Source organism: Gekko japonicus, unplaced genomic scaffold (genome assembly GCF_001447785.1).
Source record: "Gekko japonicus isolate JY-2015 unplaced genomic scaffold, Gekko_japonicus_V1.1 scaffold4808, whole genome shotgun sequence".
In the NCBI taxonomy this organism is placed as follows: Eukaryota; Metazoa; Chordata; class Lepidosauria; order Squamata; family Gekkonidae; genus Gekko; species Gekko japonicus.
In genome coordinates this window covers 8713-22318 of record NW_015161559.1, presented here as the reverse complement: position 1 = coordinate 22318, position 13606 = coordinate 8713, and the positions used below count along the sequence as shown (strand labels likewise).

Genomic DNA, 13606 nt, shown 5'->3' with positions numbered 1-13606 from the left:
CTGTATTATTATCAGAATGATGCTCTTTCCTGGGGGAGGTTTTAGACTTCATGCTCAGGTGAGGGAACAGGGGGCTTTGGGTACCGTTGTGTATTTACAAGCACACAGCGATCCCCTAAAAACAGTAATAGGAGAAGGGGTTTTTTTGCTCCTTAGGTGATACGCAGGGAGACTGTTTAATAGCACCCCCTCACACCCCTCCCTTTCCGCACATTAGAGTTGATGCCCGGCTGAAAAGCCGATTGGAGTGGATTGGTTCTAAATTATGGGGATCTCAAATTGCAAGAGACCAATTTTGAATCAGATTTCCCATTTTGAAATCCATATCTTCTTGAACAATTACGTGTAACTGTTAAAATAGCCTAAATAGCTAAGTATTTGCAGCTCAATATAGCCCGAGCAACAACTTAGGTGCTTAAATCCAAGACTATGAAGGTGGGTCGCCATGTTGGTCTGAAGCAGGAGAGCACCTTTTGAGTCCAGTGGCAGCTGTAAGACCAACAAAGTTTAATTCTGGGTGTAAGCTTTTGTGTGCATGCACAGGAAAGCTTATACCCAAAATTAAATGTTGTTGGTCTTTTTTTTTTTTTTAATCCCCCGAAGGGTAGCTTTATTGATTTTTTATTACACTATGCAGTTAGTTATAAAGATTAATGCTTTCATTAAGTCAAGGAATTTAGGAGATTAGTTAGTCCATTTTGTTGTATATCTAATTTCTTCTCAGTGTGCACATAGACTTCTTCCAGCTCATCCATAAGTCTTTTTAGTTCATAAGTGCTATTTGGCAACTCTTAGCCGCAAGTCATATGCTTCTCTGGCCGTGCCTCCTTCTGCTCCAAGTAGGTCTCTGTCCGTCTCTTCCAGGTCAGCTGCCTGGCCTCCTCCGTCTTGCTGCTCTTCCTCTTTCTGTCCGAAGAATTGCTTCAACCATTCTTCTGCTTTTAACACCGAGTCGATTTTTTCTCTTTTGTCTCTATATTTGAATTGGACCCCTTCTGGAAAAAGCCAGGAGTATTGAATTTGGTTGATCTGAAGTGTTGAGATGAGTTCTTTGTACGCTTTTCTTTTCTGTCGAACCTCAAATGGAACGTCCTTAAGGACCCTGATACTTGCTGATCCCATTTGCAGGGGTTTGTCTGCTGTTGCTTTGAGAATATCATCTCTTGTCTGTCGTCGGAGAAATTTGACCACGATCTCGCCCGGCAGTTTGTTTTGCTTAATATATTTAGAGTAAGAACGATATGTCACTTCTATCTCTGCATGCGCTTCAGCCGTTGCAATGCCGAGCGATAGAGCGATTAGCTCAGCTGCCACATCTTTCAAAATTTCTCCTGTCGTCTCAGCCACCCCTTGGAATCTAAGGGTTTTATTCGCTTTGTCCATTTGTAGGTTCAATAGCTTCCTTTCGTGTAGATCCTGCTTTTGTTCCATCAGACCAACTCTTTTCTTCAGCTTTTTAGCATCATGTGTGGTCTCTTTAAGTTTTTCATCAGTTTGGATCGATTTTTTCACAAGCTCGGTGATCTGCTGTTGCTGTTTTGCCATGCTCTGGTTTGAGGCAGCAATCAATTGGTTAAGGCCATCGAGTCTTTCATGAATGGGCCGAAGCAGCTCTGTTAGTGTGGAGAAAACATCTCCTTCCTCCACTCTCGGACTTTGAGAACCACGCCCCCCTCTTACTCCTCTCCCTCGGACGCCGGCCATTTTCCGCTTTGTTTATACTAAAGAGTGCTTTTTCACACTTCTTCAGCAAGTGCTGGTTTATCCGCAAAAAACAGCTAAGTCTCTGGCACGCTTGAGTGATTAATTGTCTTCTCCCCCTCCCCGTCTCTTTAAATCACAGTTCGGTTTGTTTACGTCTGGGATTCCTCCCGACGCCGCTGAGGGTGGGGGGGGGATCGGAACTCACTTTTAAAGCTTCTTCGCTCGTCTCATTCTCCAGTTCCTTGACAGTCTGATCACAGACTCCTTTTTATCATGCTTCATTCGCTGACCCGCTTGCTTGTCCCGATCGGCCTTCAGCTATCGTCGGTAAAAACCGAGGCAGGGAGGAGCGCCTCAATTCCCCGGCTTCAAGCCGTGGAAGAGGTCGCCCCTCAAGCGCCCCCGGCTTGGAGCCCCACACTGAGGCTCACCTGGGGGTGCCACTTGAGGTGACACCCCTCCAGCACCCCTGGAGCGCGGAATGCCTCCCCCGTTCAGGAGAGAGCCTCCGCCATCGCTGAAGCCATAGACCGGAAGTCTAGGTTGGAACAATGTTGTTGGTCTTAAAGGTGCCACTGGACTCAAACTTTGTTTTAAATCCGAAACTGTTAGGAATACCCGGGTCACCCGCTGTGCAGAATTGCTTCTCCTGAGAACATTTCAGTTGTTCGCTTGGTGGATGTGTGAAGATATGAAGCAGGGCGGAGCTCTATTTGAAGGGTTTACACTCAAGGGTCATTTCGTAGAAAAAGAGGTGCAGGAGCTCATTAGCACAACTCATTAGCATAACTTATTTGCATATGTCACACCCTCTGACATCACTCGAAGTGTGTCAGAAGGCAACACCCACCGCTCAGGCTCCACTGGACTGTTTAGGATTGTTAACTATTGGGGGGGTGGACGTGCAGATCTGCCCTCACAGAGGAGGGAGAGCTTGTACCTGAATAAAACTTGGTCTTAAAGGTGCCACTGGACTGTTTTGGGCCGGGGGGCCGGGGGGGGGAGCTCTGCAACTTACCTGGCTGCTTCTTGCTCTGACTGAGGGCTGCTGGGAGTAGGGGGTGTGGCTTGTTGCATGTGCCCGCCCCCTGGGCTCTTTACTGCCGGAGCTCTGCTCCTTTCCGCTCCTTTCTGCTCCTGCAGGAAATGACCCCTGGGTAAGGCTATAGTTGCATGTGCAATTGATTATAAGCCGGTGCCATGGCAGAAATGCAGCTGAGTAACCACGGGTTTTAGCTCTGGGTATCTAGGACTTTCCAGCAGTGTAGGCTGATAGCTGTTGGGCAAACCAGCATTTCTCCATGATAGAGAAAGTAAATAATCTTTTCATGCATAGCTTAGAGGGAACATCAACGTGTGCTCTGTTTTGTTTGTTAACTGTTGCATTTTTATTGTTTTAAGGGTGTGTGTGCGTGTTCGTGTCAACATGCCACACTATATGGCACATTTCCATACACCAACCCTTTGAGGTGGGCTAGGCTGACAGTGTGAGTCTGGCTCAAGGTCCCCCCAGTGAGATTCTTTGGCAGAGTGGCAATTTGAACCCGTGCTTTCTGAGTCTTAGTCTGACACCAACCAGTACACCACGCTGGCTCTCAGTTGGCCTTTAAGAGTTTGTAACGGTAGGCTTTAACATGTTTATATTAAATTCAGATTTCATTTCAAACCGTTTTTTTTTAAAGGAAATAAAACATTAGCTGTTGTAGATTTTTCGGGTTGTATGGCCGTGGTCTTGGTATTGTAGGACCTGACATTTCGCCAGTAGCTGTGACTGGCATCCTCAGAGGTATAACACAGAAAGATGGAGTACTCTCTGTGTCAAGGTGAGAAGAAAATGGTAGGCAGGTCATTTATATCTACTCAGGAAGGTGGGGTAGGGCTGAGTCATTATCTTGTAGGAGTTCCCCAGGCTATGAAATTGCTAATGGAGGAGCATTCCTGAGGAGGTTCTTTGTTTATGGATTGTTTCCTGAGGAGATTCTTCTGCATATGGATTGGCTGTTGAAATTCTAATCTTATCTGTAGCGCTGTTGTAAGATGTAGAGCATTTTGTGTTTTTCAGGACAGGAAACCATGCCCCATTTATTTTTAAACTCTCTTCTTTCCTGTTGAAATTGTGTTTATGTTTATGAATTTCAATGGATTCCCTGTGTAATCTGACAGGTAATTGTATGTGTTGTCCAGCCTTTCAGTGTCTTGGAATGAAATACTGCGTCCTGTTTGAGTTAGGCTATGTTCAGCCACTGCTGATTTTCCAGGTTGGCCAAGTCTACAGTGTTTATAATATTCATGTTTATAATTTTTTTTTTAAGCCACGGGATCTCTTCTTCCTCTCCCCCCTTCTGGTGGCTGCGTATTAATTATTTGAGAATAATCCTGGCGGCGTATTAATTATTTGAGAATAATCCTGGTGGCGATCTGTGTTAGTCTATTTCAGCAAGAAATAAACTGGGAGCCTTGTGGTGCATTAAAGACTGAAACATTTTTATTCCAGCATAAGCTGTCGGGGCCTGGAGTCCACTTCTCTTTAAGTCTCGGGTGCCGTGATTTCCCCCCCCCCCCAACAGCCGCAGCCGCAGGGCAACCTGATATTTCCCTCTTAACATTTCTCGGAAGGAAAAAAGGGGAGAGTTTGCAGGGACATTAATTCTGAAAGGTAAAATCAGCGTAACGCTCTCTGATACTTAGTTCTCTTTTTTATTTTTAAACCCAATCATATTTTTAATGGGCGTAATTAAAAAGATCTCTTCAGCCTAATAGGGGGAGTTAAGCTTTAGTTCCTCTCACCTCATTCCCTCTTTTAAAGCTCGCCGTAATTTTCCCCTCCATTTGGAAAAGGTGGAAAGGTTTGGGCTGTTCAAAACCGGGGCTGGCGGGTAGGTTCCTTCGCGCTTCCTCCGCGATGTGGCGACGGGGTTGTGTTCGTGCATTTCGGAGCGGGGGCCCCCGCATTTCGGTTTCTTAGGCTAGGGGTGCTGTGGCACGGAGGGCCCGGTCTAGCGTGATCTGGTCAGATCTTGGAACTTAAGCAGGGTCAGCCCTGGCTAGTACATGGACCACCAAGGAAGCCCAGGGTGCTTATGCAGAGGCAGGCAATGGCAAGCCTCTTTGCTGCTGTGTTATGTCAATAAGGAGCTGCGGTGGCTCAAGTGGTTGAGACGCTGAACTGCAGGCTGTGGAAGGTCGGTAGTTCAGCAGTTCGAGATCCGAGTGTGCCGCATGATGGAGTGAGCTCCCGTCTCTAGTTCCAGCTCCTGCCAACCTAGCAGTTCGAAAGCAAGAAATTGCAAGTAGATAAATAGGTACCACTTCGGTGGGAAGGTGACAGCGTTCCATGTGCCTTGGTGTTTACTCATGCCGGCCACATGACCACGGAAACGTCTTCGGACAGCGCTGGCTCTTTGGCTTTGAAACGGAGATGAGCACCGCAACCCTAGAGTCGGATTCGACTGGCTTTCGAGCAAGGGAACCTTGACTTTACCTTTACTTTTTTATGCCAATAAAGGTCTGTGTATGTGTGTGGCAAGCCACCCCTGCTCATCTCTTGCCTTGAAAACCCTACAGGGTTGTCATAAGTTGGTTGTAACTTGATGGCACTTTCCCCCATTATGCAGTGCCCTGACCCGTTAGCCAATTGACATTCTACAATTCACTTCATTAAGGATATCGTCACCCAGGGGTCATTTCGTGGAAAATGAGGTGCAGGAGCTCATTAGCATAACTTCTTAGCATAACTTATTTGCATATGCCACACCCCCTGACATCACCGGAAGTGTGTCAGAAGGTAACGCCCACCGCTCAGGCTCCACTGGACTGTTTTGGATTGCTAGCTATAGGGGGAGAACACGCAGAGGGAGAGCTTGTACCTGAAGGCGGGCGGTGGCGGCGGGGCGGGCTCTGCAACTTACCTGGCAGCTTCTTGCTCTGACTGCCCCCTGGGCTCCTTACTGCCGGAGCTCTGCTCCTGTGCGCTCTCGCAGGAAATGACCCCTGCCGTCACCTGATCGCTGGCCGGAGCTGTTTGTTTAAGAGCTCACTGGCCCTTAATCCCTAATAGCTCATATTAGCATGCATTCATGACCAGTTAACTCTTTCATGGCTGAAGGATGAATGCGCAAACTCCCAGCAGAAAACCTGCTTCTTTCAAAGGGCTCTGTGCTCGTCTCCTCTTGTCAGATCTCGGGAGCTAAGCAGTGTCGGCCCCGGTTAGTCCATGGATGGGAGACCACCGAGGGAGATCTAGGGTTGCCGTGCAGAGGCAGGCAATGGCGAACTCCCTCTGAACGTCTCTTGCCTTGAAAACCCCGTGGGACCACCAGAAGTCGCCCGCACCTTGGCAGCACTTTCCACCAGTATGTACCTGCCCTCACCTGGATGGCCAGGGTAGCCCAGCCTCATCAGTTCTTGGAAGCTAGGCAGAGTCGGCCCTGGTTAGTCCTTGGATGGGAGTCCATCAAGGAAGCCCAGGGTTGCTACGCCGAAGCGGGCCATGGCCAATGGCAAACCGCCTCCGTTCCTCTCTCGTCTTGAAAACACTGTGTGGGGTCGCCATAAGACAGCTGTAACTTGACAGCACTTTCCGTCAGTGTTGCTACCCTCTGTTAGCCCCAACGTGGATGGCGAAGGCTAGCACGGGTTCGTCTGATCTCAAAAGCTGAGCAGGGTCAGCTCCGGTGAGTGCCTGGGTGAGAGACCGCCAAGGAAGTCCATGCTCACCATGCAGAGGCTAGAGATGTAAAATTTCCAGAAATTTTGAAGCTTGGAAAAAACCCCAGGTTTTTTCCAGTTTTTTTCAGGAAAAAACGGAAATTTTTGGAAAAATTGAAAAAAAATGCTACATTAGCATTTATTTTGTCTTTTCCAGATTGAAAGTCATTCTGTTACTTTAGGAACATAAAATATGACTATGGACATTTTTACTTGGCATGAAATTATCACAACTAGCCTATTAAAAATATCGTGTATCCAAACAATTATTACAAACAGAATACCCACCCACATGCAAAAACAAAACCGAAACCTTTTTCTTTTCTTGTGACAACAGCACCTCCTAAAGGAAGAAATGTATCTTGTTCTTGTATTGGAGAGTTCAGTTTGTAACCTAGGACTTGCTTGTCCTCAGTGCACAGAAATTAGATCAATCTGATACCATATATATATATATTAGAAATGATTTGGAAAATATTTGCATACCTTGTCTTAAAATATTTTATTCATCATGTTAAAATAAAACGTTCCATAGTCTATTTTTTTTTCTCTTCAATTTTTTGGAAAAAAACAAAAAAGGCTTCAGGAAAAAAACAAAAAAACCCTGTTTCCCCCCCGAATTTCCCCGTTTTTTTTCCGGGACTTCCCATCTCTAGCAGAGGCAGGCACTGGCAAACCACCTCTGAACGTCTCTCGTCTTGAAGACACTATGTGGCCGGTTTTCAGGTCCCCAGCTAAGGCACTCTCCACCACTGTTCCCTGTAAGCTACGTTAACGTGAGCTAGCTCACAGTTTTTTAGCCCCCGGCTCACAGATTTTTGTCTTCGCTCGGGAAGGATGGCTCCAGAGCCAACTAATTCATGCCGTAGCCGAATCGCTCGCTGACAACTTTAATGCCCAGGAGCTCACAGAGTAGAATTTTTGCTCACAAGATTCCACAGCTTAGAGGGAAGATTGCTCTCCACGCATACTGTTGGCAGTGAAATGCTTTATTAGAGATATGCTGCTCCAGGTACAAGAACTTTTGTCAGGACTGAGGAAAACGGCGGGAAAAGTTGAATAAATAAAAATTGCAGGTTATAGGTAAGAGCATAAAATTCCACACGTTCATACGTCACACCTACCCCCCCCGAGCGTTCCTGTGACAACAGAGACAGTTATATGGTGCCCAATCTAACCTAGGCAGGCGAGAGACGTCTCCAAGGTTGCTCTCAAGAGAACGAACTCCTGGGGCACAACTTGAGAAACTGTTACGGCCACTACCCCCTCAGTTAGGACTGAGGGAAATGGCGGGAAATTACAGGTTATAGGTAAAAGTATAAAATTCCACACATTCATACGTCACACCTACCCCCAACCATTTCCGTGGCAATAGAGACAGATATATGGTGCCCCATCTAACCTAGGCAGGCGAGAGAAGTCTCCAAGGTTGCTCTCAAGAGAAGGAACTCCTGGAGCACAACTTGAGAAACCGTTATGGCTACTACCGTAATATGCGCTCATACAACAGACTTCCAAACAACCATGCAATGACGGATTTCCAGTGGAGCGGATGTATTCTCTCTTGCTCCAGATTGCAAGACTGGATCCAATGGGTGGAAATTACAAGGGAGTCGTTACCAGCTAAATATCAGGAGAAACTTCCTAACTGTAAGAGTGGTGAAGCAGTGGAACAGTCTGCCTCGGGAGGTGGTGGATGCTCCTTCGCTGGACGTTTTCAAGCGGAGGCTGGACGGCCATCTTCTGGGTGTGTTGTTGGGCCGTCTTCCAGCTATGCTCCTGCAGAGTGCAAGGGGTTGGACTAGATGACCTGCAAGGGCCCTTCCAACTCTAACATTCTACGATTCTATGATAAGCAGTAGATTCAGGAGGGTCAAAGGGAAAATACTTCTTTATGCAATGAGTGATTAAAAAGTGGAATTCGCTGTCAGAGAATGTAGTGATGGCCACAGGCACAGACAACTTTAAAAGCAGATTAGACAGAGTCATAGAGGAGAGGTCAAGCGGGGGCTTCTAGTCATGGTGACTAAAGGAGAACCTCCATGTTCAGAGGCAGTCAGCCTCTGTATCCCAGTGCCAGGAGGTAACATCAGGGGAAGGCCTCAGCCTCTATGACCTGGTGTTGGCCCTCCAGAGGAACTGGCTGGCCCCTGTGTGAGACGGGAGGCTGGACTAGAGGGACCCTCCCTGGTCTGACCCAGCAGTGCTCTTTTGAGGTTCTTATCAGGGGAAGGCCTCGGCCTCTCTGCCCTGTTGCTGGCCCTCCAGAGGGACTGGCTGGCCCCTGTGTGAGGCGGGAGGCTGGACTAGAGGGACCCTCCCTGGTCTGACCCAGCAGGGCTCTTCTCGTGTCCTTATCAGAGGAAGGTCTCGGCCTCTCTGCCCTGCTGTTGGCCTCCAGAGGGACTGGCTGGCCGCTGTGTGAGACAGGATGCTGGACTAGATGGACCTTCACTGGTCTGACCCAGCAGGGCTCTTCTGATGTTTTCACGAAGAAGACTCTTCTGTATCATGTTTCTGCCCTGAAAAGTGCCCTGAAAGGTGCCCTCGGTGCTGCTGAATCATAAGTGCGCAAGAAGACAGTGGGGGCCGTGGGGAGGGGAAGGGCTCTGAGAAGTTTGAAAAGGAACGGCCACGACTGAGCCAAAGTTTTAGTTTAGCTCTGCGAGATTCCTTTCCCGACAGACTCAGAAATCATTCTTTTGGCATTTCCGCCAGGAGCCACAAAGCACAAAAGCACCCGGTAATCTCCACCCGGTCCCGAGCTGGCCTTGACATAAATCCGACATAATCTGACAAAGCGTGTGTATCCATTTTCTCTGCCATCGTTTCGGTCACCTGTGGGTAATTGTATCTTTGGCGGCTTATCTTTTCCGCGAGGGCTGCTGTCCCCTCCTGCCTCTGCGAGGCGACAGACCTCCAAGCCGCTCAGTTGCCTGACGGGCAAGAGAAGCGTCAGTGCACCTCCGTGTGCCGTAAGAGGTCGGCGGGCACGGCAGAGGTGGCGGCTGTGCACGGCGGAAGACTTGGGGGACCTGGGCTCTGGAAAGCCCAACCGGACTGGGCGGCAGGGACTAAAAGAACGCGTGTGTGTTTTGGGCCTGTGCCGTTGCAGCTTGAAGACAGACACTCTTCCACATGTATAAACAAAACAAAACTTGATAACATGTAGAACAAGCTGGCCTGGAACTTTCTCCCGGGGTGTGCTGGTTTAGTCAGTGCTGGGGGTATTTTATTCGGGGGAATCCTTCGAACACTCAGTCCACATTTGCTGTCTGAAATGGTACAGTCCATAAGAACATAAGAGAAGCTAGTGTTGGATCAGGCCAGTGGCCAAAAATACCAGGGGCCATCAGGAGGTCCAGCAGTGGGGCCAGGGCACTAGATGCCCTCCCAGTGTTGCCCACCCCAAGCATACAGAGCATCACTTGCCCCAGACCCAGAGTTCCTATCTGTACCTTGTGGCTAATAGCCACTGATGGACCACTGCTCCATATAAGAACCTAAGAGAAGCCAATGTTGGATCAGGCCAGTGGCCCAACCAGTCCAGCACTCTGTGTCACAAAGTGGCCAAAAACACCAGGTGCCCTCAGGAGGTCCAGCAGTGAGGCCAAGACATTAGAAACCCTCCCACTGTTCCCTCCCCCCAAGCACCAAGAATAAGGAGCATCTCTTGCCCCAGACCGAGAGTTCCTATCTGTACCTTGGGGCTAATAGCCACTGATGGACCTCTGCTTCGTATAAGAAGATAAGAGAAGCCAATGTTGGATCAGGCCAGTGGCCCCTCCAGTCCAACTCTCTGTGTCACACAGTGGCCAGAAATACAGGTGCCCTCAGGAGGTCCAGCAGTGGGGCCAGGACACTAGGAGCCCCCCCACTGTTGCCCCCCCCCAGCACCCAGTTGCTTGGGTAGGGTTCCCATCCTCCAGGTGGGCCCTGGAGATCTCCTGGAATTACAACCAGTCTTCAGGCAACAGAGATCAATCCCCTAGGAGGAAGGTGCCACTGTGGAGGGTGGGCTCTGTGGCATTATACCCCAGTGAGGTGGCCTCTGTCCAATTGGCTCCGGCCAAGCAGCGTCACCGCGTCGTCGCGTCTGAGGGCCAATCCCCGCCTGGAACGATTGCTGCTTGGTGTTAAATCGCCGCCATGTTCTTTCATCGGATCACTCCGCCGCCGCCGGTGTCGCCACTGCTCCACTCCTCCTTGCCGCCATAACGCCGGAAGGCGGGTGCTCCCCTGCACCTAAGGCAGGTACCCATTTATCTACTTGCTAGGCTTTCGAACCGCTGGGTAGGCGGGAGCTAGGACAGGGGCCGTGAGCTTCCATTTGCTGGGCCGCCCTCCCCTGAAACAAGGCCCAGGGTGGCTTACATCAAAGGCAAATACAATATATAAGAGAACTGAGTCAACTTTAAGATATATTAAAGCAATTCATCAGAAAAAACAATACCGTATCCAAGATGATGGATAGTTTCAGTGTCCACCTGCCCCCTGGATGGAGGGGAAATATGGAGGAAAGGGGGGGAGTGTGCGAGTGCCAGACGGCTGTTGTCCTCAACAAAATTCCTGGCAGAACATCTCTGTTAGTGCAGAATGCTGCAGCCAGGCTGTTGATGGGTCTCTCTAGGCGGGAGCACATCCGGGCTGTGCTGAAAGCGCTGCACTGGCTGCCAATAGTGTACCGGATTCGCTTCAAAGTGTTGGTTCTTACCTTTAAAGCCCTATATGGCCAGGGTCCAACATACCTAAGGGACCGTCTTTCCCCATATGTTCCCCCAAGGGCACTACGGTTGGGGACGCAACATCTCCTGGTGAATCCAGGCCCCAAAGATGCCAGATTTGCAGCAACCAGGGCCAGGGCCTTTTCGGTGGCGGCTCCTACCTGGTGGAATGAGCTCCCGGAGGAGATCCGGGCCCTTGCGGGACCTTGCACAGTTCTGCAGGCCCTGTAAGACGGAGCTCTTCCGCCAGGCTTTCGAGTAGGAGCCGCCACCGTTGCACCACCACCACCACCAACTGTGCAACATCGTGTGTGTGTGTGTGTGAGAGAGATGGCCCTGTGACAAATGAACGACAGTGCTGCCTGGAACTGATATCATTTATCTGGGACCATCATTCACCACCAGGATGCCATCCTGTTACTGACTACCTTTTTGAGACACCAAGAGCACTTTGTATTGTGATAAATGATTATAAATGATTGTTTTATCTTGTTTTTAACTGTTTTAATTATCGGCATACGTGCCCAGTCTGTGAACTGCCCTAAGCCCGCTTGTGGGGAGGGCGGGCTACAAATCTAATAATAATGATAATAATGATAATAATGGTGGTAATACTACTACTACTACTACTACTACTACTAATAATAATAATCTCTGCCTTGCAAGTCCTACGGAAAGGTAGTAGATCCCGTAGGGTATGGATGTTCTCTGGCAGAGAGATCCACCAGGTGGAGGCCAGGGCCGAAAAGGCCCTAGCCCTAGTCGAGGACACCAGAATCCCTCTGGGGCTGGGGACCACTAGGAAGTTCTTATTACTAGAGCGGAACGCTTTTCCAGGGGCATATTGGATTTGGATCTCTTTGTCCACTGTGTGAGACAGGATGCCAGACTAGATGGACCACCACTGATTACAGTTCTGGTCACCACACCTCAAAAAGGATATTATAGCATTGGAAATAGTGTAGAAAAGGGCAATTGGAATGATCAAAGGGTTGGAACACTTTCCCTATGAAGAAAGGTTAAAGTGCTCGGGGCTCTTTAGCTTGGAGAAACAATGGTTGAGGGGTGACATGATCGAGGTTTATAAGATTATGCATGGGATAGAGCAGGTCGAGAAAGAAGTCCTTTTCTCCCTTTCTCACCATACAAGAACTCGTGGGCACTCCATGAAATTGCTGAGTGGTCGGGTTAGAATGGATAAAAGGTAGTCCTTCTTCACCAAAGAGTGGTTAACACATGGAATTCACTGCCACCGGAGGTGGTGGCAGCTATAAGCATGGACGTCTTCAAGATGGAATTTGATAAACATATGGAGCAGAGGTCCATCCGTGGCTATTAGCCACAAGGTATAGATATGAACTCTGGGGCAAGGGATGCTCTGTATTCTTGGTCCTTGGGAGGCAACAGTGGGGGAGCTTCTAGTGTCCTGGCCCCACTGGTGGACCTCCTGATGGCACCTGGTATTTTTGGCCACTGTGTGACACAGAGTGTTGGACTGGATGGGCCATTGGGCTGATTCAACATGGGCTTCTCTTACGTTGTCTTATGCCAAGTTGCTGTCTTAGGCTTCCTGTTGGGAAAAATGGCTGCCCTGTTGGCCTGTTTCACACCATGTGGTTGAAAGCAATCCCATCCCTCAGTCTGCAAATTAAAGATGCCGTATGTGAGCAGAAGGAGCAGCGGGAATGCCGTATTCCTCCCGAGCCTTGGGTGTTATTCGGGGGGGGGGGTTGCTCCCGTGCCTGAGACCGGCCTGCGTCAGAAGGCTTGTTCTGCACTGATCTGACCGTTGTCTGTCCCTTCTCCTTTTTCAGGGTGAGCGAAGAGAAGGAGGTGACGGAGGAGCGGCTGAAAGCCGAGCAGGAGTCCTTTGAGAAGAAGATCAGACAATTGGAGGAGCAGAACGAACTCATCGTTAGAGAAAGGGAAGATATCCTTTTTGTTTTTCTGTTCTAAGAGGAGGAGGAGAGTCGAGCCCAGAGTTCTCTGTCTGGAATGAAAAGCAAACCAGAGAGAAATAATTGTCCTAATTTATGGCGGAGCATAAATCTCCATGCGCTGCCATTCAGAAGCGATCGGAGGTGACTTGCCAGCATGCGCTTCTGGCTCATTTGAGCTGGAAACTGCCACCCAGCTGTTCCGGGGATGTTGCTTCGCTGCGAAATAGATATTTGTCAACTTAAAAACAACGGCGTGGAATTGGCGCATTTGTAAAATGTAGACGGCCCCCCTCCCACCTTTCGCGCTTAATCTTGTTGCGGTGATTCCGTGGCAGACTGAAGGAGACGTGCGGGGAGGCGCCCCCCCCCCCACGTCCTTCTTCCAGTTTGTACCCGGAGGCTCGAGGGTGGCTCCCAGGTGGTTAGGACCATCCCTGAGATAACATCCTGTGGGTTCGGGGCATGTACCCTCTCCCCCCTTTTTGGTGATTGTGGTATAGATAAGGGCTTCGTCCCCCAGGGACTTGTCGA

General features: G+C 49.3%; 1 protein-coding gene across 1 annotated transcript in view; it reads left to right on the top strand.

The window, feature by feature from the left end:
- The window catches only part of LOC107125838 (protein hinderin-like), a 44413-nt gene extending 31322 nt beyond the window's left edge, over window positions 1-13091 (top strand). Inside the window, exon 4 of the mRNA XM_015429299.1 lies at window positions 12950-13091. Within this exon, the coding sequence (XP_015284785.1) occupies window positions 12950-13091 (142 nt within the window). The remainder of the gene's footprint in view (window positions 1-12949) is intronic.
- Window positions 13092-13606: the final 515 nt, after the last annotated feature.